The sequence below is a fragment of the Ranitomeya imitator genome, chromosome 2 (assembly GCF_032444005.1).
Source record: "Ranitomeya imitator isolate aRanImi1 chromosome 2, aRanImi1.pri, whole genome shotgun sequence".
Taxonomy (NCBI): Eukaryota; Metazoa; Chordata; class Amphibia; order Anura; family Dendrobatidae; genus Ranitomeya; species Ranitomeya imitator.
In genome coordinates, this window is record NC_091283.1 from 157676685 (window position 1) to 157703843 (window position 27159).

Here is a 27159-nt window from a genome sequence, read left to right on the forward strand (position 1 = left end):
GGGTTCTGCCATCTCTACCCAGATTGGCGCTCACCAGAGCACGGATTCACGTGTGAAATGATCGTATCTACACACGATAATGCGGACTGAAGCCGAACACACCCGAACGTCAGATTGTGGGAATGATCCCAGCAGCACAGAGCATTTAAGGAAACGAGTGCTGGCCTTGTGGCAGTGGCATAGCTTACCGGGCGTTTCAGGAAAGGAGTGCAGCGGCAGCAGATATTTCATAAAATCATCAATGGAGTTGCCATTTTGTGTCTGCCCGCGTCCACTACAATATATACAGAGTACAGGCTGCCACAGACAGCAGCAGAAGGACAATTGCTCAATTATGATAGTGAATAAATATCCAGGAACTGCCCTTTATGCAATTTCCCTTCCCCCTAAAAAAATAAAATCTTCATTTTTGTTGTCCACAATCCTGGTCCGTTTGCCCCCCAGTCCCAACTGTAAATGGAGAACTCACTAAGTGTAGTGCGGGTTTCTCGAGTTGTGCGGAGCTCTGGGCGACTACAACGTCTGCTCCACTTCTGATAAGCAAATATTGTCTCTCTCCGCTTCCCCATTGGCTGCAACAACTCCAGATTTTGACACAAGTAATCAGATTGAAAAATCAGGGCGGGGGGAGAAGCTGAGGGCAAACACAAGTGCCAGGACCGTGGTGCCCTACATCAGTGCGACACCGCCGCCGACAGGGAGGGATCACACCTATCATCCTGACTACCACCACCGCCAGGTAATGAAACATCACTCCTACAGGAGCAATGCAATTTGTTTCAACACATCTTTTTTTTTTTTTTAATTATTATTACGGTATGTTATTTTTAAGTTTTCATAGCGTAAATTTTTATCATTAACTATAAAATGAATATAAATGAAAAGTAATGTTTCATAGGGTTAATTACGATATTCATTATTACATTTATATTTTTGCTTTTGCGTAGAATGAGTTATCTTGTTATATGTCACATGCTTAGTGAAATATAATGCTTTTTATCTGTATTTATATTTTTTATCTTTTTTTTTAGTGCAGATACTTTATATCTGATTGTGTTTTTAGAAGTTTTTTACATTGTGTTCCTATCACAGTTGTATCATTTATTCACTGCGTATTACAGTTTAATCTCATATATTCTTTTCACCTTATTTTACTCTCTTTAATTCTATGCTAAAATAAATGTTTATCAGTAAGAATATCTATAAGAATACTCTGGTGTCTCTACATATCTAATTCATCTTTCTCCTCTTATTATAGATTTCCCTGTAGACGAATAATTAGGGGTTTCATGGACTTTAATGCTAAATGGTTTTTTTTTTCTTAAATATATAGTGAAAATTTTGTTGTGTTTTTTGTTTAACTTATTTTTGCTTTTTTTTTAATTCTATATAATACATTTTGGAATCAAAATTACTTTAGTATAAAATTGGGAGTGAAGTATATTAGATGGAAATATTAGAAGATATGTATCAGATAAATATTTCATACAGCGCCCATTTGCTTAGTGAATTGCACATTAATTTGCCTATTAGGTTTTTTTTCTTATGTTTCCTTCATGATATTTCATGCTGTGTCTGTAGGAATATTCTTATGTGCATTTTTGTTTTCTCTTTTTTTTTTGTTATATACATCAAGTAGTCAGAAATGAATGTGTGATTACTGCCGAAAAGCTCCGCATGTGTAGTTTATAAAGATCCATGCTCTTGATAAAAATCATTCAGATCTATGGAATGGGCACCCGCACCAGAAGTATATGTGTGTGTATATATATATATATATATATATATATATATATATATATATATATATATATATATATATATATAATATAAAATTTCTGCCATATTTGAATCTGATGTCAGGGTTCCCAAACCTGTGTCTCTCCATCTTTCGCGAAACTACAAGTCTCAGCATTGCTGGACAGTGTTCTCCATCTTGCCTAACCAGCTGTTGCAAAATTACAACTCCCAGCATGCCCTGACAGCGGTTTTCTAACCTGTGACTCTCCAACTGGTGCAATACTACAACTCCCAGCATGCCCTGACAGCAGTTACCTAACCTATACCTCGCCACTTGTGTCAAAACTATAACTCCCAGCATGCCCGCATTTACCTAACCTATGCCTCTCCAGCTGTTTCAAAACTATAACTCCCAGCATGCCCGCAGTTCCCTAACCTATGCCTCGCCGCTTGTGTCAAAACTACAACTCCGAGCATGTTCTGACTGCCATCAGTTCTCCGGGAATGCTGGGAGTTGTAGTCCTGCAGCAGCTGGAGAGCCACAAGTCGGTGGAACGTTGCTTATAGTCATGGTGGCATGAACCCAAGAAGGGGCCAAATGTTGATATTTGCGATGCCCCCCACCTTTCCCATATTTGAATTTTCTTGTCCCCAAACATTGGAACAAAGGGCACATAATGAGACAAATAACAGGTTTCGTGGGCATCGTGCCCGCTCTAGGCTTCCACATCAATGGCGGACTGTGTCTGATTAGGACGCGACTAAATCCTTGCAGGACAAATGCAAATGTCAAGCAAATGAGTCGTCACCTGAATCACATCTGATGCCAATAAAGAACAGTTGTATGGTGATGTGGATAGATGGCACTGGTATCTCTCAATCAGGAAACTACAACTCCCAGCATGCCCGGACAGATACCGCATTGTTACCTTATCAGCAAGGATTGATAATTGTACAAGGGATATATCTGCAGCTGCTGTTCTCCAGCACACCCTGCATCTGCCCTCTCTCCCTGTATGCGATGCCATGCTGCCAGGCAGAACTGTCATGGGGTATTTTGCCTGCAGCGGCTCTCTACTGCTCCAATATTCGGGAATCCATAGTGGCAGACATCCACATCGGCCGCTATAGACTATAGATAATGGATAAATGCTACCTCTATAGAATCACTTTTATGGGGGCACACACGTAAAATAAACGCCCTATCCCTTCGTTATTAAAGATACAGGTACACTTTTAATCGGTGTTCACTTTTAGGGTGTACTTTCCATAGACAAATTGCCGCTGGACCAGGAGGGCAAAACAAGATGTGAATAGACCGGGGTGATGTTTTAGATCCCCAGCATGCCCTGATATCCTGCAGCTGACAGGACATGCTGGTAGTTGTAGTTTTCCACTGTATTGGAAAATGTTCTTATTAGCAGGGAGTAATTCTTGTAAAAGAGGACAGCTGCTGCAGAGAGGTACCTTCACAATTTATATTGCAGCTGCCCCCGTTACATGTGTTCTATATTACGCTAGGGCCAGGAAGAACTGTCATAGGGAGTTTGATTTCCCTGCAGCAGCTCTTCTCCACTGCAATACTGGACACAGGGGTATACTAGGGAATTCCATAAGGCCAGGCAGCCACATTGGCAGCTATGGAGGTGTTCATGTAAAATATGACACCCCTTCTCCCTCTTTTTTTTTTTTTTTTTCTTGTCGTGCACTTTTAGTGTACAGGTTACCTTAGGTAGGCAATTGGGGAAAAAAAGAGAAAGCTGCTGCAGGGTTATCCAATTCTCTGCAGCTGCTCTCCCCAATATTTACTGTTTATACTTTACATGTGTTCTATGTTGTGCTGGTAGTGCCAGGAAGAGTTGTCTTAGGGATTGAAGACAATGTAGATTTCATAGTTTCTTCTTTGAAACATGTAGATGTAACTACATAAAACAGGTTGGAAATAATAGCTGCATTATGGCCTCTGGGGGATCAGCTTTCTCCTCTCCATGCAAATCGAGCTGAAGGAGAGGACCATGCAAATCTGCAGACGCTTCCCTGAAGCGGCGCCCGGGGTCTGTGTACTGTGACTTGAGCTCTTGTGATTTTTCTTTTTTTTTTACACTTTGGAATCTGTCGCTGTGAAGTGTTCAGATTTCTATACGTCTCGAGGAAAAAATTAGATTTTATTTTAGTAAATCATGTTTTGTGATGACTTTGTACACATTGCTTTATCACACTGGCTGCAGACTGGCATTGTGCAACTTATCGGGAGCCAGAGATCTTCCCTGTATAGTGGCGTGGTGTAAAAAGAGGATATCCTGACCTGGTGTGTCCTCCATTACCTGCTGGCATGGAGGGTCCACATAGGTGAAAAATGGGGGTCCTGCACATTACACCTTAGCAACCACTGATTATAGCGATGCTCAGGCTTGTACCCCTCTCCGTTGTCTACCGCGCTAGTGCTCCCACTTCGATGTCTACCCAGCAAGTGCCCCCTCTCCGATGTCTGCCGGGCGGGTGCCCCCTCTGAGTTGTCTGTCGGGCAGGTGCTTTCTCTCCGTTGTCTGCCGGACGGGTGCCTCCTCTCCGTTGTCTACCGCGCTGGTGCTCCCACTTCGATGTCTGCCCAGCAAGTGCTCCCTCTGAGTTGTCTGCCAGGCTGGTGCCCCCTCTCCAATGCCCGCCGGGCGGGTGCCCCCTCTCCGATGCCCGCCGGGCAGATGCCCCCTCTCCGATGCCTGCTGGGCAGATGCCCCCACTCCATTGTATGCCGGGCTGGTGCCCCCACTCCAATGTCTGCTGGGCTGGTGCCCCCACTCCGTTGTCTGCCGGGCTGGTGCGCCCACTCCGTTGTCTGCCGGGCTGGTGCCCCCACTCCGTTGTCTGCCGGCTGGTGCTCCCTCTCTGTTGTCTGCCGGGCTGGTGCTCCCTCTCCGATGTCTGTCGGACGGGTTTCCCCACTCTGTTGTCTGCCGGGCTGGTGCTCCCTCTCCGTTGTCTGCCGGACTGGTGTCCCCTCTCCGTTGTCTGCCGGGCTGGTGTCCCCTCTCCGTTGTCTGCCGGGCTGGTGCTCCCTCTCCGTTGTCTGCCGGGCTGGTGCTCCCTCTCCGCTGTCTGCCGGGCTGGTGCCCCCTCTCCGTTGTATGCTGGGCGGGTTTCCCCACTCCGTTGTCTGCCGGACTGGTGCCCCCTCTCCGTTGTCTGCCGGGCTGGTGCCCCCTCTCCGTTGTATGCTGGGCGGGTTTCCCCACTCTGTTGTCTGCTGGACTGGTGCCCCCTCTCCGTTGTATGCTGGGCGGGTTTCCCCACTCTGTTGTCTGCTGGACTGGTGCCCCCTATCCGTTGTCTGCCACATATGGTTTTGCTCACATTTGCCAATATGAAGAAGCCGGAGTGGAGTAGGATTCCTACTCGGGCTTTGACCACCCATGACCGTTACGCCGAGCTGTGACCCCCTTCCTTCTCATTGGGCTCCTATAGTTTTACACCCTTAATTTCTGTATATATGAGGTCACATCTGCATATTTATTATTTTCTTCTCTTTCAGGAGATGCCGCGATCCTTTTTGGTAAAAAGCAAGAAAACTCATAGTTACCATCAACATCGCTACCTGGAGGATGTGAGCCCGCCCCAGGAGGCGCCCAGCCTGGCGTTATGCCATGGTAGGTGACTCCACATCCATCAGGGAGGTCGGTCTTGTGCCCTAGCTGTATATAGGAGGGCTCCTTTCACTGACAGCAAGCAGAGGTGATTGGTGTGTGAATAGCACATTGTGTAATTATCAGCGCTGTATAAACAGGGAAATAAATCCTATCCCGGTTTCCTGTTCCGACACATTGTCCATAATGTGATTTACAAATACATAATAACGACTTCCCTGTTTATATAATGTATTAACCATTGAGCTGCTGGGGCCATGCAGAAATGGTACCTTCATCCAGACTGAAGAGGGCGCTGTACTCTTTCCAAGGTTTGCAGCTGCACAGCGCCATCCTTAAGGTTGTGGTCATGTCTGGCACTGCAGCTCATTGTTGCTCATGTACTTATACTACACTCTCCATGGATGTCAGTGCCTCTTTCGTTCTGCTTACAGACTGGGGGTCCCGAAAGATGCACCCCCACTGATCAAACATTACAGTCCCGAAATCGCCTTTGTTATTCTTATATATATTCCCACAGCATAAAAATGATCAGAGCATCACAGAGTGTTTCAGGAAAGGAGAAGGCTGACTATGCTGGGAGTTACAGTAGAAGGAGAATGGGGCTAACAGCACAGAGTATTTAAGAAGAGGAGAGTGTCATAGAAAGGAGCAGCACAGAGCATCTCCAGGAGAGGGGTGCACCAATTTTTTAGGAGGTAACAGGCTGAGATCTATCCCGGAAGAGCAGGATCCTTAATAATAAGATTGTTCCGATCTTGTCAGGAGAAGGGTCACCCCGCAGCACAGTATTTTACAAGAGAACTCTGTACGGATCTTATGAGATCAGAGCAAGGAGCAGGTTCCCTAGGAGCACAGAGTATTTCAGAAGAGGAGTGTGCTGCTTATATGGGAAGGTGGAGCCCTCCTGACTCCTGCCCGTCCTGGCAGTGCCAGCAGTGATCCCGCCACCCTCCTCCAGCCAGATTCAAATCCGCTCTATTCAAATCCTATTGTGTCCGTTACTGTAACTGTTCCCGGGAAGCGTCCGTCTGTCTGGAGCGCAGCTCTGCACACACGTGCAGCCTACATGTCACAGCTAATTGGGAGATACAGCAACGCAACTGTAAATTTATTCCACCTCAGCAGACAGTATCACAGAGGATAGGATTAGATACACAGCTCAGCAGACAGCAGCGCACAGGATAGGATTAGAGCTAGAACCAAAAGAAAAAGAAGCTGCTCAATAGAATGCACACCCAAGGCTAATAAAACACAATCATGAATAATAACACAAGAATTTTATTGGCAAACAACAACTTCAAAAACATAAAACATAATTAAAAACAACGGTACTGAATACATATGGTCCACATGTAGATATAACATATACAGTCCATATATCCATAATAACAATAGTCTGCAAACCTCAATATAAATAATAATAAACGTAACCCTCTGGCTCATGGAGCTAAATGCAAAACATGGGTAACTCTACACGGCCTAATGATAGACAGAGGCACCTACTGAACCTAGGGAGTAACCCCTCAGACATGATGGCACAAGATGCAATGTTGAAAAACCATCATAAGGCCCAGAGGCACCTTATGCCCCTAATAAGGCGGCCAAGTGTAACATACCCACGTAGCCAAAGTGAGAGGGGGAGACAGACCGTCCCCAAGAGCAGACCCGTGTGGACCAAAGCGATGCAGCCCAACGCGTATCGCCCTGCTACAGAGGGCTTCGTCAGGGGAAGGTATTGTCCGCCAAATGCCCCCTGCTTAAATAGTGTACAAACGACCCACCTGATATGAAGCCGGTGAGCAAAATGCCGGCGAAACCGGAAGTCCGGCGCTAAGAAGAAACGCCCACAGCCAGAGAGGCAGAGACGCAGAACCGACACGCCTCCCCATTGGAATAGACAGTGCGCAGGCGCGAGCTGCCTGCCTGAAGGAGCAACGCTCCAAGATTACCGGCCATGTATCTGGCCGACACAGAACAGACCCAGCCATGTAGGGTACAGAAAGACAAGATCGCCGCAGTACGCCAGGTGGAATCAACTGAATGTACACCCTCCCAAAGACCGGACCCACCCCAATAGGTGGCGCAATGCCAAATCCCGCATATGTACTGCCGTCATGATATGGCAGAGTGCACCCTAGAAGACCCCATTTGTGTGCTGCATAGAAGGCACTAGAGAATGCGCCTACCTAAATAAATAAATAAATAAATGAATAAATGTATAAAATAGGCGCGAAACCCCCTCCATGAAGCCCAGACAATAGGTGAAGCCACCCTTAGTACAGGGAAAGCCACCAAATCGACGGTCAAAATGTATCAAGCCATATAATAGTGGCCAACCGAAGGGCTTAACATGAAGAGGGCCATAAAAAGAGGTCCACCACAAGTGCCTATAGGCAATCATATCACCATACTCTGACATCCATACGGCAGACAGGCACACCATATCACCACTCACCCCCGGGGGCGGACCACCATTCATATAATACAACACAAAAGAATTCAGGAACCAGAAATATCATAATAAATTAGACAAGGCATGTGAACAGTTTTATTAATATATAACATACTATCAAGATATTATAACATAAAAATGTATCCAAATTACACAAGGCCCCAAATAGGGCCTAAATAGGACTTAAGGAGATCATAAGGCCCTAAAATCAGTATGCTAGAATAGGGCTAACCCTGTGATATTCCCAATAGAGATCTCGCAGAAAAACTGCATGGTAGCTAATCAAAAAGAGGGGTGGGGAAGGGAAAGGAGAGGGGGGGAAAGAAGGGGAAGGGAGGGGAGAGGAAATAGAAAAAGGTAGCAAACGCCTAATAACATATATACAAACCGCCCCATGAGCCATGAGAGGGTGATGCAATAAACCCGAAATGGTAAGTCAGCCCCAACCCCAAAAGGAAGGGGACCATATGCAAGAAGATCATATACCATAAAGTCCATTAATCAAAAACAGGGGATCAGACAACCTGATCGAAGGAGAGACCAAATATCCCAGCCTCCACACAAGTAGGTCCGAAGGAATCCCGACCAATGAGAACAGCTGATCACCAAACACATCAGATAAGTGAATCCCGCGAAAAGGAATGCAGTCACTAGACGTAATGGAAAAACGAATCCAGGTGTTTCCTTCCAGATGTGTATATAGAACTGCTGAGGATCCCGGAGTATCACCTAGAACGGAGCAGGGAAAAGAAAGAAAAGAAGGGGTAAATTAACCCAAAAAGCCAGTAAAAAGCAGCTCTTCATTAAGCCCCCCAGGAGCCACTGATCCCAAATGGAAAATCCAGCGGGCCTCAGCCCTGAGGAGCTGGGGTTTGATGGGACCACCCCTGTTATTGCAATGAATTCTCTCAAGACCTATAATCTGCGTGTTAGAAGTCCGCCCAGCATGATGGGTCAGGAAATGGGACGCTACTGGAGTAAGTATCCTGCCCTTAGCCAGGTCACTAGAAGCCACGTGGATAGTTGAAAAATGCTTCTGCATCCTGCGTCGTAATTCCTGTGTGGTTTGACCCACATACACAAGACGACATGGACATATAAGGGCATAAATCACACATGAGGTCTTACAGTTTATATAAGAGCGCAATTTATGGCGTCTGTCGTCACGGGGATTGATGAAAAAATCCCTAGTCATAGTCATGTGGGAACAAATATTGCAATCTCCACAGGCAAAAGAGCCATGAAGTCTAATACCCTGACCTATCCGAGTTGTTTGTCTAACATAATGGCTCCTGGTAAGGAGGTCCCTAAAATTCGGGGCCCTTCTAGCAGTTATCATGGGACGATCACCCACAATAGTTGATGTACTGAGGTCCGTAGTCAGGATCCCCCAGTGTTTGCGCAGGATACTGCCGAGACCATCCCAATTGTTATTAAAGGTTGTAATAAACCTGGTCTTGTTATCACCCACCTTGGTCCTTGATTCCAGCAGCAAATCCTGCGTCTGAGTTCTGGCCCGCTGATAGGCTCTAGCAATACTTCTGTGGGGATAATGCCGGGCCTTGAATCGGTGAGTGAGCTCCCTGGCCTCTTCTTGAAAATCCAAGTCATTGGTACAGTTCCTCCTGGCCCGAAGGAACTGGCCCATAGGGACCCCCATTCGAGTGTGAAGCGGATGGAAACTCCTAAAATCAAGTAGGCTATTAGTAGCCGTAGGCTTCCGAAACAGCTTAGTAAAAATCGATCCGTTATCCAGCGTAATCTCCAGATCCAAAAACGTCACTGTGGACAATGACATGGTATATGTAAGAAGAATGTGATGAGTATTACTGTTCAAAAACTCTATAAATTGGCAACATTCTTCTTGAGACCCCGTCCAAATAAAGAGCAGGTCATCAATATACCTTGACCAATGACAAACCTTGTCCCTGAAGGTTATGGATGGAAACACCTGGGTAGCCTCCCACCACCCTAGAAACAAGTTTGCTAGGGCGGGCGCGCATCTCGCACCCATGGCCACCCCAGAAACCTGTAAATAATAGGCCCTATCAAACAAAAAATAGTTATGCCTAAGTATAAAATCCAACAGGTCTACTACCAGGGAGTCATGCATACGGTCTGAGTGATTAAGTTGGTCCAGAAAAAACAGAACCGCCAGGATGCCGTCCTCGTGACCGATGTTGGAGTATAAAGACTCCACATCACAGGTCACAAGCCAGGCCCCCGGCGGCACGGTCAAACCCCGACAGATGTGAATAAAGTGGGCTGAATCCTTAACAAAAGAGGGGAGTGTCTTCACTAAGGGCTGTAAAAAGAAGTCAACATAGACGCAAGCCTTTTCACACAAGCTACCAATGCAGGCCACTATGGGCCTGCCCGGAGGTTTATGCAAGCATTTATGTACTTTAGGTAGTAAATAGAAGGTCGCTGTCACTGGGCAATCAACCCACAGAAACTTATACTCATGGTGGTCAATGATGCCCAAGTCCTTGGCCCTGTCAAGAAGACGCCTGAATCTCAAAGCAAAAGTCTCAGTGGGATCGGAAGGCAATTTCCTATAGAATCTGCAGTCACCCAACTGGCGCTGCGCCTCTTCCAAATAGAGGGAATGTGGCCAAAGAACCACATTACCCCCTTTATCCGCCTCTTTGATCAGGAATGTGGTGTTTTGGCGCAAACTTGTAAGGGCCCTCTGTTCTTCCCTACTCAAATTATTGGGAACTAATGCCCGAGGGGAGAGATTCATAATATCCCTTTTTACCAATTCGAAAAACACTCGAATGGCGGGCACCAACGAAAAGGGGGGTGTGACAGTAGACCGGTTTCTGTGAGGAAAGCGATTCCTACCTGTGCCGACCTCATTCTCCTGAAGCAGTTGAATCAAATCCTGAAATATTTGTTGGTCCGTGTGATCAGGACTATTAGCCAGATGGGGCCGACTGTGCAGTACCCGAAGAACGAGCTTCCTACAGAAGAGATATAAATCCTTAACAAGGGTAAATTTGTCAGCACATTGCATTGGTGAAAAAGTCAGCCCCCTTTGTAGAACAGAGAGTTCAGAAGGAGACAATACAGAGTCAGAGAGGTTAATAACCTGCAAGACGTTACCTGATGCGTGAGTCCCCATTGAATCCGCTTCCAACGAAGACGGAGCTAATATTTGCGGTGATTCCGATACTGTCTCTGTGTTGGCGGTGGACGCCCCCCGAACCGAGTGGTCCGTATGGGTGCCGCCACGGCGCCTACGACCTCTTCGGACCCGGCGTCTGGCTCGCTCTCTGCTGAAGATAAAAAATCACTGCCAGAAGTATAATTGGCAGCCCTCGGACCTTCTTGCATGGTGTCCCTGGTTTTCTGTAAAGGCGCATTCGATCTTTGGTTACCATGGTGCTTCCATCTAAAGGCCCTGGACGTCTCAAAATCCGTACGATCTCTGAAAAATTTAGATTTCTTTTTATTCATGACGTCCCGGTCATATTTATCAAGATTCTCCTTAAGTCTCTGCCTAAAAGGCTGAACCTCCTTTATCTCATCGAATTTCAACAGCCTGGAGTCCAAATCCTTAATTCTGGTTTTGGTAACTGATAGTAAATCTCTGTCATGTTCCAACAGCATATTAATAATAATGCTGGAACATTTAAGCAGCCCCTGTTCCCAAGAGTTCTTGAACATGGGCGAGGGCTCCCAGGCAGGATAGATAGACACCCTTATTTGATCTTATTTGATTATTGCCGGGTTGTGTTTCTGTATGCTTCAATTTCTTTTGGTCTTTTGGTTTGTTGCAGTTATTATTGCCCCAAGGGAACTCCACGCAACATGGATTGGGAGGCCCGTGAGGCGGCCTGGCAGGCTCAGTCGGCGGATATCTTCGCTTCTAAAGGAGATGTCATGGTCGATTCAGATTTTGCGAAACTTACAGCAGAACTTACGGCGGCCCACCGTACTGGTATACGGCTGTGGTGGAACATCCGCAGTCTTGAGGAATATACCAAAGCCAATATTGTGCCTCGTGGCCTAAGGGTGTCTATCTATCCTGCCTGGGAGCCCTCGCCCATGTTCAAGAACTCTTGGGAACAGGGGCTGCTTAAATGTTCCAGCATTATTATTAATATGCTGTTGGAACATGACAGAGATTTACTATCAGTTACCAAAACCAGAATTAAGGATTTGGACTCCAGGCTGTTGAAATTCGATGAGATAAAGGAGGTTCAGCCTTTTAGGCAGAGACTTAAGGAGAATCTTGATAAATATGACCGGGACGTCATGAATAAAAAGAAATCTAAATTTTTCAGAGATCGTACGGATTTTGAGACGTCCAGGGCCTTTAGATGGAAGCACCATGGTAACCAAAGATCGAATGCGCCTTTACAGAAAACCAGGGACACCATGCAAGAAGGTCCGAGGGCTGCCAATTATACTTCTGGCAGTGATTTTTTATCTTCAGCAGAGAGCGAGCCAGACGCCGGGTCCGAAGAGGTCGTAGGCGCCGTGGCGGCACCCATACGGACCACTCGGTTCGGGGGGCGTCCACCGCCAACACAGAGACAGTATCGGAATCACCGCAAATATTAGCTCCGTCTTCGTTGGAAGCGGATTCAATGGGGACTCACGCATCAGGTAACGTCTTGCAGGTTATTAACCTCTCTGACTCTGTATTGTCTCCTTCTGAACTCTCTGTTCTACAAAGGGGGCTGACTTTTTCACCAATGCAATGTGCTGACAAATTTACCCTTGTTAAGGATTTATATCTCTTCTGTAGGAAGCTCGTTCTTCGGGTACTGCACAGTCGGCCCCATCTGGCTAATAGTCCTGATCACACGGACCAACAAATATTCCAGGATTTGATTCAACTGCTTCAGGAGAATGAGGTCGGCACAGGTAGGAATCGCTTTCCTCACAGAAACCGGTCTACTGTCACACCCCCCTTTTCGTTGGTGCCCGCCATTCGAGTGTTTTTCGAATTGGTAAAAAGGGATATTATGAATCTCTCCCCTCGGGCATTAGTTCCCAATAATTTGAGTAGGGAAGAACAGAGGGCCCTTACAAGTTTGCGCCAAAACACCACATTCCTGATCAAAGAGGCGGATAAAGGGGGTAATGTGGTTCTTTGGCCACATTCCCTCTATTTGGAAGAGGCGCAGCGCCAGTTGGGTGACTGCAGATTCTATAGGAAATTGCCTTCCGATCCCACTGAGACTTTTGCTTTGAGATTCAGGCGTCTTCTTGACAGGGCCAAGGACTTGGGCATCATTGACCACCATGAGTATAAGTTTCTGTGGGTTGATTGCCCAGTGACAGCGACCTTCTATTTACTACCTAAAGTACATAAATGCTTGCATAAACCTCCGGGCAGGCCCATAGTGGCCTGCATTGGTAGCTTGTGTGAAAAGGCTTGCGTCTATGTTGACTTCTTTTTACAGCCCTTAGTGAAGACACTCCCCTCTTTTGTTAAGGATTCAGCCCACTTTATTCACATCTGTCGGGGTTTGACCGTGCCGCCGGGGGCCTGGCTTGTGACCTGTGATGTGGAGTCTTTATACTCCAACATCGGTCACGAGGACGGCATCCTGGCGGTTCTGTTTTTTCTGGACCAACTTAATCACTCAGACCGTATGCATGACTCCCTGGTAGTAGACCTGTTGGATTTTATACTTAGGCATAACTATTTTTTGTTTGATAGGGCCTATTATTTACAGGTTTCTGGGGTGGCCATGGGTGCGAGATGCGCGCCCGCCCTAGCAAACTTGTTTCTAGGGTGGTGGGAGGCTACCCAGGTGTTTCCATCCATAACCTTCAGGGACAAGGTTTGTCATTGGTCAAGGTATATTGATGACCTGCTCTTTATTTGGACGGGGTCTCAAGAAGAATGTTGCCAATTTATAGAGTTTTTGAACAGTAATACTCATCACATTCTTCTTACATATACCATGTCATTGTCCACAGTGACGTTTTTGGATCTGGAGATTACGCTGGATAACGGATCGATTTTTACTAAGCTGTTTCGGAAGCCTACGGCTACTAATAGCCTACTTGATTTTAGGAGTTTCCATCCGCTTCACACTCGAATGGGGGTCCCTATGGGCCAGTTCCTTCGGGCCAGGAGGAACTGTACCAATGACTTGGATTTTCAAGAAGAGGCCAGGGAGCTCACTCACCGATTCAAGGCCCGGCATTATCCCCACAGAAGTATTGCTAGAGCCTATCAGCGGGCCAGAACTCAGACGCAGGATTTGCTGCTGGAATCAAGGACCAAGGTGGGTGATAACAAGACCAGGTTTATTACAACCTTTAATAACAATTGGGATGGTCTCGGCAGTATCCTGCGCAAACACTGGGGGATCCTGACTACGGACCTCAGTACATCAACTATTGTGGGTGATCGTCCCATGATAACTGCTAGAAGGGCCCCGAATTTTAGGGACCTCCTTACCAGGAGCCATTATGTTAGACAAACAACTCGGATAGGTCAGGGTATTAGACTTCATGGCTCTTTTGCCTGTGGAGATTGCAATATTTGTTCCCACATGACTATGACTAGGGATTTTTTCATCAATCCCCGTGACGACAGACGCCATAAATTGCGCTCTTATATAAACTGTAAGACCTCATGTGTGATTTATGCCCTTATATGTCCATGTCGTCTTGTGTATGTGGGTCAAACCACACAGGAATTACGACGCAGGATGCAGAAGCATTTTTCAACTATCCACGTGGCTTCTAGTGACCTGGCTAAGGGCAGGATACTTACTCCAGTAGCGTCCCATTTCCTGACCCATCATGCTGGGCGGACTTCTAACACGCAGATTATAGGTCTTGAGAGAATTCATTGCAATAACAGGGGTGGTCCCATCAAACCCCAGCTCCTCAGGGCTGAGGCCCGCTGGATTTTCCATTTGGGATCAGTGGCTCCTGGGGGGCTTAATGAAGAGCTGCTTTTTACTGGCTTTTTGGGTTAATTTACCCCTTCTTTTCTTTCTTTTCCCTGCTCCGTTCTAGGTGATACTCCGGGATCCTCAGCAGTTCTATATACACATCTGGAAGGAAACACCTGGATTCGTTTTTCCATTACGTCTAGTGACTGCATTCCTTTTCGCGGGATTCACTTATCTGATGTGTTTGGTGATCAGCTGTTCTCATTGGTCGGGATTCCTTCGGACCTACTTGTGTGGAGGCTGGGATATTTGGTCTCTCCTTCGATCAGGTTGTCTGATCCCCTGTTTTTGATTAATGGACTTTATGGTATATGATCTTCTTGCATATGGTCCCCTTCCTTTTGGGGTTGGGGCTGACTTACCATTTCGGGTTTATTGCATCACCCTCTCATGGCTCATGGGGCGGTTTGTATATATGTTATTAGGCGTTTGCTACCTTTTTCTATTTCCTCTCCCCTCCCTTCCCCTTCTTTCCCCCCCTCTCCTTTCCCTTCCCCACCCCTCTTTTTGATTAGCTACCATGCAGTTTTTCTGCGAGATCTCTATTGGGAATATCACAGGGTTAGCCCTATTCTAGCATACTGATTTTAGGGCCTTATGATCTCCTTAAGTCCTATTTAGGCCCTATTTGGGGCCTTGTGTAATTTGGATACATTTTTATGTTATAATATCTTGATAGTATGTTATATATTAATAAAACTGTTCACATGCCTTGTCTAATTTATTATGATATTTCTGGTTCCTGAATTCTTTTGTGTTGTATTATATGAATGGTGGTCCGCCCCCGGGGGTGAGTGGTGATATGGTGTGCCTGTCTGCCGTATGGATGTCAGAGTATGGTGATATGATTGCCTATAGGCACTTGTGGTGGACCTCTTTTTATGGCCCTCTTCATGTTAAGCCCTTCGGTTGGCCACTATTATATGGCTTGATACATTTTGACCGTCGATTTGGTGGCTTTCCCTGTACTAAGGGTGGCTTCACCTATTGTCTGGGCTTCATGGAGGGGGTTTCGCGCCTATTTTATACATTTATTCATTTATTTATTTATTTATTTAGGTAGGCGCATTCTCTAGTGCCTTCTATGCAGCACACAAATGGGGTCTTCTAGGGTGCACTCTGCCATATCATGACGGCAGTACATATGCGGGATTTGGCATTGCGCCACCTATTGGGGTGGGTCCGGTCTTTGGGAGGGTGTACATTCAGTTGATTCCACCTGGCGTACTGCGGCGATCTTGTCTTTCTGTACCCTACATGGCTGGGTCTGTTCTGTGTCGGCCAGATACATGGCCGGTAATCTTGGAGCGTTGCTCCTTCAGGCAGGCAGCTCGCGCCTGCGCACTGTCTATTCCAATGGGGAGGCGTGTCGGTTCTGCGTCTCTGCCTCTCTGGCTGTGGGCGTTTCTTCTTAGCGCCGGACTTCCGGTTTCGCCGGCATTTTGCTCACCGGCTTCATATCAGGTGGGTCGTTTGTACACTATTTAAGCAGGGGGCATTTGGCGGACAATACCTTCCCCTGACGAAGCCCTCTGTAGCAGGGCGATACGCGTTGGGCTGCATCGCTTTGGTCCACACGGGTCTGCTCTTGGGGACGGTCTGTCTCCCCCTCTCACTTTGGCTACGTGGGTATGTTACACTTGGCCGCCTTATTAGGGGCATAAGGTGCCTCTGGGCCTTATGATGGTTTTTCAACATTGCATCTTGTGCCATCATGTCTGAGGGGTTACTCCCTAGGTTCAGTAGGTGCCTCTGTCTATCATTAGGCCGTGTAGAGTTACCCATGTTTTGCATTTAGCTCCATGAGCCAGAGGGTTACGTTTATTATTATTTATATTGAGGTTTGCAGACTATTGTTATTATGGATATATGGACTGTATATGTTATATCTACATGTGGACCATATGTATTCAGTACCGTTGTTTTTAATTATGTTTTATGTTTTTGAAGTTGTTGTTTGCCAATAAAATTCTTGTGTTATTATTCATGATTGTGTTTTATTAGCCTTGGGTGTGCATTCTATTGAGCAGCTTCTTTTTCTTTTGGTTCTAGCTTCAGTAGTTTGGCTGCTTGTTTGCACCCCGTTTGGCATCCTATATTTTTTGGTACTAGTAGTGCGCTCTATTTTTTGTATTTCGCCAGGATAGGATTAGATGCACGGCTCAGCAGACAGTATCACACAGGATAGGATTAGATACCTGACTCAGCAGACAGTATCACACGGGATAGGATTAGATACACAGCTCAGCAGTCAGTATCACACAGGATAGGACTAGATACACAGCTCAGCAGACAGTATCACACAGGATAGGACTAGATACACAGCTCAGCAGACAGTATCACACAGGATAGGACTAGATACACAGCTCATCACACAGTATCACACAGGATAGGATTAGATACACAGCTCAGCAGACAGTATCACACAGGATAGGATTACATACACAGCTCAGCAGACAGTATCACAGAGGATAGGATTAGATACATGGCTGATCAGACAGTATCACACAGAATAGGATTAGATACACAGCTCAGCAGACAGTATCACACAGGACAGGATTAGATACACGGATCAGCAGACAGTATCAGAATAAGATTAGATACACAGCTCAGCATGGAGCATCACACAGGATAGGATGAGCTGCTCGCTGTTGCTGGGAATACTGGTGCTGTGTTGCAGGCAGTGATATGAGCTTCGTTAGGTGCCGGACAAGGATGTATCACAACGATGTGTTTTCTCAGTTCAATCAAAGCCGGATTGTCAAACACCGAGAAATTGGCTCCGTGTCTGTACAAACATTGTGGTTTGTGTCACACACACTGCGTCAACACGTACATGTCTGTATAGATCCTGATCCTAGGGTGAGGGAGGCCACCCCAATTTGCAACATTTTTCCAGTTTTCTCAGATTTCTTCTATTTTTATTACATCAGAGTCTAAAGGCGGGAAATCATCCGACATTGACCTTAAAGAACATGCACCTGAGGACCTGACCAAGAGCTCTTATGGCCGATCAAAAGATGACATGCAGAGAACCCTCTATTTAAGTCGCGAACCCTCTGTGGCTTCAGGCCCAGGTAATGTACTACTACACTCATCATCACATTGAATGAATATAGGAATGACACAATGTTGTAATTCTGTCTTTAAGGCATCTCTTTGTCCTTGCTCCCCATGAAGTCGTATCCGTCCTTCCCCCTGTCTGCCTTCTACAAGCAAAGCATCTCCTGGGAGTCTCTGCATTCTGCCTATAGCTTCAATCAAGTCCCATCCCATGGGCACCCCTCCATGAGGCAGGGTCCTACAGTCCTAGGGTTATATGGCAGCCCCCCCACAGCTACAGAAACAGACTATGATCACCCCATTAATTACAGCCTGGCATTCTCCTCTGTTATGGATAACTATCACTGTGTCAAATGCAGCAAGGTAAGATATTCAGGGTGAGGGCCGCTGCAGGCGGGTGAGGGCCGCTGCAGGCGAGGAAGGGCCGCTGCAGGCGAGGAAGGGCCGCTGCAGGCGGGTGAGGGCCGCTGCAGGCGGGTGAGGGCCGCTGCAGGCGAGGAAGGGCCGCTGCAGGCGGGTGAGGGCCACTGCAAGTGGGTGAGGGCCGCTGCAGGCGAGGAAGGGTCGCTGCAGGCGGGTGAGGGCCGCTGCAGGCGGGTGAGGGCCGCTGCACGGTACTGAATTGTTATATGAAAGCCAGATAATCTCTTCTATCTTCTAGGTCTTCTCTACATCTCATGGATTAGAGGTTCACGTCCGGAGGTCTCATAGTGGAACCAGACCGTTTGTCTGTGACATTTGTGGGAAATCCTTTGGTCATGCTGTCAGTCTGGAGCAACATCTCAACGTCCACTCACAGGTGAGGTCCATAATGTGTGGTATACTGCTGAGCTGTGTATCTAATCCTATCGTGGTGTTATACGTACAGTGTCATAGAACCACACGACTCTACAACAACCACATCCCCATCATGAAATATTGTGCAAGCTTAATATAAAACACTAGGTTATAAAAATGAATAAATAAAATAAAAATCCTATTTTACAGGAGAGGAGTTTTGAGTGCAAGATGTGCGGAAAAACATTTAAGCGATCTTCCACGTTATCAACCCACCTGCTTATCCACTCTGACACTCGGCCGTATCCTTGCCAGTTCTGTGGAAAGCGTTTCCATCAAAAGTCTGACATGAAGAAACATACGTATATACACACTGGTAAGTTAAACTGCCCCCCTATGTATAAGAATATAACTACTATAATACTGCTCCCTATGTACAAGCATATAACTACTATAATACTGCCGCTATGTACAAGAATATAACTACTATAATACTGACCACTATGTACAAGAATATAACTACTATAATACTGCCTCCTATGTACAAGAATATAACTACTATAATACTGCCCACTATGTACAAGAATATAACTACTATAATACTGCCCACGATGTACAAGAATATAACTACTATAATACTGCTCCCTATGTACAAGCATATAACTACTATAATACTGCACACTATGTACAAGAATATAACTACTATAATACTGCCCCTATGTACAGGAATATAACTACTATAATACTGCCTCCTATGTACAAGAATATAACTACTATAATACTGCTCCCCATGTACAAGCATATAACTACTATAATACTGCCCACTATGTACAAGAATATAACTACTATAATACTGCCTCCTATGTACAAGAATATAACTACTATAATACTGACCACTATGTACAAGAATATAACTACTATAATACTGCCTCCTATGTACAAGAATAAAGCTACTATAATACTGCCCACTATGTACAAGAATATAACTACTATAATACTGCCCCTATGTACAAGAATATAACTACTATAATACTGCCCACTATGTACAAGTATATAACTACTATAATACTGCCCACTATGTATAAGAATATAGCTACTATAATACTGCCCCTATGTACAAGAATATAACGGCTATGATATCGATCGTGTTTCATCCTGTGTTTAGGAGAGAAGCCTCACAAGTGTCAGGTTTGTGGAAAAGCTTTCAGTCAGAGCTCGAACCTGATCACTCACAGCCGTAAGCACACAGGCTTTAAGCCGTTTACGTGTGACCTGTGCGGTAAAGGCTTCCAGCGTAAAGTGGACCTAAGGAGACACCGAGAAAACCAACATGGACTGAAATGACCTAATAGGGGTTAATGGCGGGACCCTCCATCACTGCATGGGTGCTGATCCTGTGTGTGACGTGCTTGCGGTACGTAGAGGACATCTTTCCTGCTATCACAGAGCAGTGAATGGCGGCTGCCGGCAGCAGTTACTTCGGCCAGTGGGTGTCCTCATGGATTCATACAAGTGGCGCCACTGATTGAAGATGGCGGTGGTTTGTACCATGGTGAGGAAGGGTCTGCGAGTTGGAAGGTTTTTTTTTTTTTTTAATTTAAAATTTTGTATCAACTTTATTTATTTACGTCAAAACAAAAAATAAATCTTTGTCAAATCTTCAGAAAAATCTTGTCTAAAGTGATCTGCGTTTCACAGCCGTGTATACAGATGTATTGTGCATTTTTAAGACATTTGTGTGTTTATAAACGTAATATTGCTACTTGTAATAAAACACTTTTATACATTGGATATTTCATGTCTCCTAATGGGCCCAATATAAAAGGAGCGAAACAATGGCGCTACGCAACACCGCAACCTTCTGTTGTGCAAAAATGAAAGATGGGATCTAATTGGTTGCCATGGACTTGATCCCAGATCATGGAGGAAAAGATGGAGTAAGAACAACCAATCAGATCACTACTTGTAAAATGAACTGAGAACCTGATTGGTTGCTACGGACTTTCTCTGATAGAATAAGCGAGGGCGAAATCTGATTGGTGGGCTGTCTTTCACATGAAGGAAGAGGTAAAGGAGGAACATCCAATCAAATCACTGCTCGAAAACCAAATGTTAAATCTTATTGGTTGCTATGGGCTCTTTCATTCAAAAGAATGAGTAAGTGGGGCACGGGGAACAACCAATTAGATAACTGACAGCAAGGAAGAATCTCATTGGTTCCAATAGTCTTTCTCAATGGATGAGTTAGAGCCCAGGTACCACAGCCAATTAAATCTGTTTGCAAAATGAAGGGAGAAATGATTGTGTTGCTGATTGGCCCCCAATTGGATCATTGATAGAAAAATGAGAGAGGGGAATCTGGTTGGTTTCTCTATTTTCAGGCCAGCAGAAACCAATGAAATTTAAGCTGGTATATCAGAGACAGGGTGTCACGTTGACCTGATTACATATGGTAGTTTACTGAAAACCTGTTCACCCTATTTATCTTGATGAGGGCACTTAGGGTAAGTGGGGGGCAGCATTTCGCAGGATTGAGGGTGCCAACCTCCGCTGGTAGGTAGGAAGACAATAGTTATTAAAATAGGGATTGCTCTCTCCTGTTTCCTTCACTCATATTGTATACAGATTTTGTGTTGGGGTGAAATTTTTGTGGTGTTATTATGCGTGTTTTATTAGTATATGTTGTGTTAATTTGGTGCTATTCTGTAAATTTGTTTTTTTTTGGGGGGGGGTACTTGACCCCCAAGGGTGGTTTACACGTTAATGACCAGGCCAATTTTTACAATTCTGACCACTGTCCCTTTATGAGGTTATGACTCTGCAACGCTTGCATGGATCCCAGTGATTCTGACATTGTTTTCTCGTGACATATTATACTTCATGGTAGCGGTAAAATTTCTTTGATATTACCTGCGTTTATTTGCAGAAAAAAAAAATGGAAATTTGGCGAAAATGTTGAAAATTTCGCAATTTTCCAACTTTGAATATTTCATGCCCTTAATTAAATCACAGAGATATGTCGCACAAAATACTTAATAAGTAACATTTCCCACATGTCTACTTTATATCAGCACAATTTTGGAACCAACATTATATTTTGTTAGGGAGTTATAAGGGTTAAAAGTTGACCAGCGATTTCTCATTTCTACAACACCATTTTTTTTTTTTTAGGGACCACATCACATTTGAAGTCATTTAGAGGGGTCTATATGATAGAAAATACCCAAGTGTGACACCATTCTAAAAACTGCACCCTTAAAGCTGCTCAAAACCACATTCAAGACGTTTATTAACCCTTCAGGTGCGTCACAGGAGTTTTTGGAAATTTTTTTTTTTTAAATGAACATTTAACTTTTTTTCACAAAAAAATTTACTTCAGGTCCAATTTGTTTTATTTTACCAAGGGTAACAGGACAAATTGGACCCAAAAGCTGTTGTACAATTTGTCCTGAGTATGCAAATACCCCATATGTGGGGGTAAAGCACTGTTTGGGCGCATGGCAGAGCTCGGAAGGGAAGGAGTGCCGATTTTTCAACTTTTTTTCAAAATTGTCTGGAATCAGACCCCATGTCATGTTTGGAGAGCCCCTGATGTGCCTAAACAGTGGAAACCCCCCAATTCTAACTCCAACCCTAACCCCCAACACACCCCTAATCCCAACCCTAACCCTATTGGGAAAATGGAAATAAATACATTTTATTTATTTTATTATTTTTTCCCTAACTAAGGGGCTGATAAAGGGGGGTTTGATTTATTATTTATAGCGGGTTTTTATGATTGGCAGCTGTCGCACACTAAAAGACACTTTTTATTGAAAAAAATTGTTTTTGCTTCATCACGTTTTGAGAACTATCATTTTTCCATATTTTGGTCCACAGAGTCATGTAAGGTCTTGTTTTTTGCATGGCAAGTTGACGCTTTTATTGGTACATTTTTGGGCACATGACTTTTTTGATCACTTTTTATTCTGATTTTTGGGAGGCAGAATGATCAAAAAACAGCAATTCATGAATTTCTTTTGGGGGAGGCTTTTATACCGTTCAAATGTGGTAAAATTGATAAAGCAGTTTTATTCTTCGGGTTAGCATGATGACAACGATACCTCATTTATATATATTTTTTATGTTTTGCCACTTTTATACAATAAAAACTATTTTATATTAAAAATAGGTCGGGTCGTTATGGACGCGGCGATACCAAATATGTGTACTTTTATTGTTTAGATTTTTTTTTTTATTCAAATATTCATTGATGGAATAAATATTGATTTTTTTTTTTTTTATTTTGTTTTAATATTTTTTATTTCATTCTTACTTTTACACTTTGTCCCAGTATGGGACACTCATTTTGTGCATGCTATAGAAGCTGTCAGCGCTGCAATCCCTGCACACTGACCTTGGAGACTTCCTGACATGCACTGCGCATGACAGGAAGTCTCTCAGCTCTGCTAACATGCATGTTGTCATGATGACATCGGGTCTCCATGGCAGCGATCGGGACCCCGTGGCATGCCGTGGGGTCTCCGATCTAAAGGCAGAGGGGCTGTCAGCCCCTGTTCCGGTTTTGGAACACTGCGATCATGTTTAATCGCAGTGTTTCGGGAGTTAAAGTGCCGGGAGCGGTCTGTGACTGCTCCTGGCACTTTGTCACAGTTGACACCCGGCCTCGAGCGGCCGTACACCACCTGTGTGAGCTGCCAATCGGCTATGACGTACTATTCCATCTATGGTTAGACGGGCCCAGCCCACATGGACGGGATAGTACGTCAGATGTCAGAAAGGGGTTAATTTTTTATTACGGTGATCCAATACGTATTTAAATTAGGACATTGGACCATATGCTGCTTTTTACTGCTCTTATACAGTACAGACCAAAAGTTTGGACACACCTTCTCATTTATAGATTTTTCCGTATTTTCATGACTATGAAAATTGTAAATTCACACTGAAGGCATCAAAACTATGATTTAACACATGTGGAATTATATACTTAATTTCAGTTGTTTCACACTTTTTTGTTATGTCTTTTATTCTAGGTTCTTCAAAGTAGCCACCTTTTGCTTTTGATGACTGCTTTGCATACTCTTGGCATTCTCTTGATGAGCTTCAAGAGGTAGTCACCGGAAATGGTTTTCACTTCACAGGTGTGCCCTGTCAGGTTTAATAAGTGGGATTTCTTACCTTATAAATGGGGTTGGGACCATCAGTTGTGTTCAGCAGAAGTCTGGTGGATACACAGCTGATAGTCCTACTGAATAGACTGTTAGCTGTTTTTTTTCTTGCCATAATACAAATTCTAAGTAAAGAAAAACGAGTGGCCATCACTACTTAAGAAATGAAGGTCAGTCAGTCCGAAAAATTGGGAAAACTTTGAAGGTGTCCCCAAGTGCAGTTGCAAAAACCATCAAGCACTACAAAGAAACTGGCTCACATGAGGACCGCCCCAGGAAAGGAAGACCAAGAGTCACCTCTGCTTCTGAGGATAAGTTTATCCGAGTCACCAGCCTCAGAAATCTTAGGTTAACAGCAGCTCAGATTAGAGACCAGGTCAATGCCATACAGAGTTCTAGCAGCAAACACATCTCTACAACAACTGTTAAGAGGAGACTTTGTACAGCAGGCCTTCATGGTAAAATAGCTGGTAGGAAACCACTGCTAAGGACCGGCAACAAGCAGAAGAGACTTGTTTGGGCTAAAGAACACAAGGAAAAGACATTAGACCAGTGGAAATCGGTGCTTTGGTCTGATGAGTCCAAATTTGAGATCTTTGGTTCCAACCACTGTGTCTTTGTGCGATGCAGAAAAAGTGAACGGATGGACTCTACATGCCTGGTTCCCACCGTGAAGCATGGAGGAGGAGGTGTGATGGTGTGGGGGTGGTTTGCTGGTGATTCTGTTGGAGATTTATTCAAAATTGAAGGCATTCTGAATCAGCATGGCTACCACAGCATCTTGCAGCGGCATGCTATTCCTTCTGGTTTGCGTTTAGTTGGACCATCATTTATTTTTCAACAGGACAATGACCCCAAACACACTTCCAGGCTGTGTAAGGGCTATTTGACCAAGAAGGAGAGTGATGGGGTGCTACGCCAGATGACCTGGCCTCCACAGTCACCAGACCTGAAGCCAATCGAGATGGTTTGGGGTGAGCTGGACCGCAGAGTGAAGGCAAAAGGGCCAACAAGTGCTAAGCATCTCTGGTAACTCCTTCAAGATTGTTGGAAGACCATTCCTGGTGACTACCTCTTGAAGCTCATCAAGAGAATGCCAAGAGTGTGCAAAGCAGTCACCAAAGCAAAAGGTGGCTACTTTGAAGAACCTAGAATATAAGACATAATTTCAGTTGTTTCACACTTTTTTGTTAAGTATATAATTCCACATGTGTTAATTCATAATTTTGATGCCTTCAGCGTGAATTTACAATTTTCATAGTCATGAAAATACAGCAAAATCTTTAAATTAGAAGGTGTTTCCAAACTTTTGGTCTGTACTGTATATTATATTCCAATATTTTATTCTAAGATCTATTAATTAAATTGTACTTTGGTGCGACAATGCCTTTGTTTGTTTCCATATTAAAAGGTTCCTGGTTATATTTGATACGGAAAAACTTCCCAAATTGCAGACATTTTTTAATAAATGTCTTTGAACTTTGTCCAAGCTTTAGTTTTGACCCTCTGTGCAGGGCTGGACTGGCCATCTGGCTAATGCCAGAAGGGCCTGTCTGGTCGTGGGCCGCCTTGTCTGGTACGTTGTTAGCATAATCGGTGTTCTCAAGACACTCATATTATTAACTGTTGTGATGGAGCAGAAAGTCGCCGACTCCGTCACTTACCCCACCAGGCCACGGGTATCATTAGAAATCTTGGCCTTGTAGTAAGTAGTGTTGAGCGATACCTTCCGATATCGGAAAGTATCGGTATCGGTTTGGATCGGCCGATATTCAAAAAATATCGGATATCGCCGATACCGATACCCGATCCCAATGCAAGTCAATGGGACCAAAATATCGGAATTAAAATAAACCCTTTCTTTCCTTGTAGGTTCATTCTACCTGAAGGAAAACAACTAAGAATAATGTAGGATGTATTGGGGAGGTGGCGGAGACATTAAAGGCAATGAGGATTAGTCCAATCAAATAGAATAGCATGTTTTTTTTTTTTTTTTAAAGACGTTCGGATTGAAAAAGATATTGAGTATGTAAATTTTTTTTATTTTGTCAGATATTGATGTTTCACTATTCCACGCCCTTCCCCTTCTTTTTTTTCTTTTTTTTTTTTCTTTTCCCACACTTTCATCTTCATCATCATCAGCATCCTTGACATCAACTTCTTCACCTTATTCATCTTCTTCTTCATCTTCTACCTATTTTTTTTTTTATTACATTCTTCATATTCATTTTCTTCAACTATTATTATTCTTCCTATTCTACATATTCTTTTTATTCCACTGTTATTATTCTTCCTATTCTACTTCTTCATCATATTCTCATTTGTGACAGGCATTCCCGTAGTTGTTATCTATAAAAGTTGGAAGATTACACCTTCCGTTCTGCCAGTCACAAAAGTTACATTTGTCCGCGTTCAGTTTGGCCTGCAGCATCAGGCTTTATCCAGGGGCACCACGAGGAGGAACGGACTCACCCCCATACACTGCTTAGTCTTCTTCTGCATATAATTTAGATAATATCTTTTGCTCTGATATTAAGTCTTATGCTTAATGTTCTTCTGCTCTTTGTTCTGCAGCCTCTTGTTCTTCTGCTTCTCGGTCTTCCATGTTGTCGTCTCCAGGGTCTTCGTCTCCAGTGTCGTCATCTCCGCCGTCGTCGTCTCAGCCGTCGTCGTCTCCGCCGTCGTCGTCGTCGTCGTCATCGGGGTGGTCTTCCGGGTCGTCGTCATCGGGGTGGTCTTCCGGGTTGTCGACGTTAGGGTCTTCAACTTGGAAATGTAGCAGAAGGTACAAGAAGGCTGAGAAAATGCCAAGAACCAGCTGATGGAACTGGAACTCGGATGGCTACCCGAAGGTTCAAGAGCCTATGGAACTACCGAGGACCAGCTGACGTTACTGGAACCCGGTTACTAAGCAGGAGGTACCCGTGCTAAAAAGCACTACCAAGGACCGCCTGACGTTGGCGGAACTCGGATACCCAGAAGGAGGCACCTAAGCCAAAGGCTCTGCCCGGAACCAGATGACGTTACTGGAACCAGGATGGGGAGCAGAAGGTACAAGAGCAAAAGACACTGCCGAGAACCAGCTGACGGTACTGGAACCCGGATGGGTAGCCGAATGTCCAAGAGCCAATGGAACTACCAAGGACCAGCTGACGTTACTGGAACCCGGTTACTAAGCAGGAGGTACCCGTGCCTGAAAGCACTACCAAGGACCACCTGACATTGGTGGAACTTGGATACCCAGAAGGAGGCACCTAAGCCAAAGGCTCTGCCCGGAACCAGCTGACGGTACTGGAACCAGGATGGGGAGCAGAAGGTACAAGAGCAAAAGACACTGCCGAGAACCAGCTGACGGTGCTGGAACCAGGTGGTGGACCCCA

At 44.8% G+C, this 27159-nt stretch overlaps 1 protein-coding gene across 1 annotated transcript; it reads left to right on the plus strand.

Moving 5' to 3' along the window:
- Positions 1-657: 657 nt before the first annotated feature.
- GFI1B (growth factor independent 1B transcriptional repressor) lies at positions 658-20397 on the plus strand. The gene is made up of 7 exons (XM_069747591.1): positions 658-739; positions 5270-5384; positions 17702-17845; positions 17920-18194; positions 18493-18630; positions 18819-18984; positions 19774-20397. The coding sequence occupies exons 2-7, from the start codon at positions 5273-5275 to the stop codon at positions 19950-19952; spliced, it is 1014 nt and encodes a 337-aa protein (XP_069603692.1). The 5' UTR covers positions 658-739; positions 5270-5272; the 3' UTR covers positions 19953-20397.
- The last annotated feature ends 6762 nt before the right edge of the window (positions 20398-27159 follow it).

Bases quoted from the DNA above. Each gene is read 5' to 3' on its own strand.
- GFI1B (XM_069747591.1), top strand. From the start codon at position 5,273: ATGCCGCGATCCTTTTTGGTAAAAAGCAAGAAAACTCATAGTTACCAT. The intron at 18,195-18,492 runs GTAAGATATTCA...TCTATCTTCTAG, and splicing joins ACTGTGTCAAATGCAGCAAG to GTCTTCTCTACATCTCATGG. The intron at 18,631-18,818 runs GTGAGGTCCATA...CCTATTTTACAG, and splicing joins ATCTCAACGTCCACTCACAG to GAGAGGAGTTTTGAGTGCAA.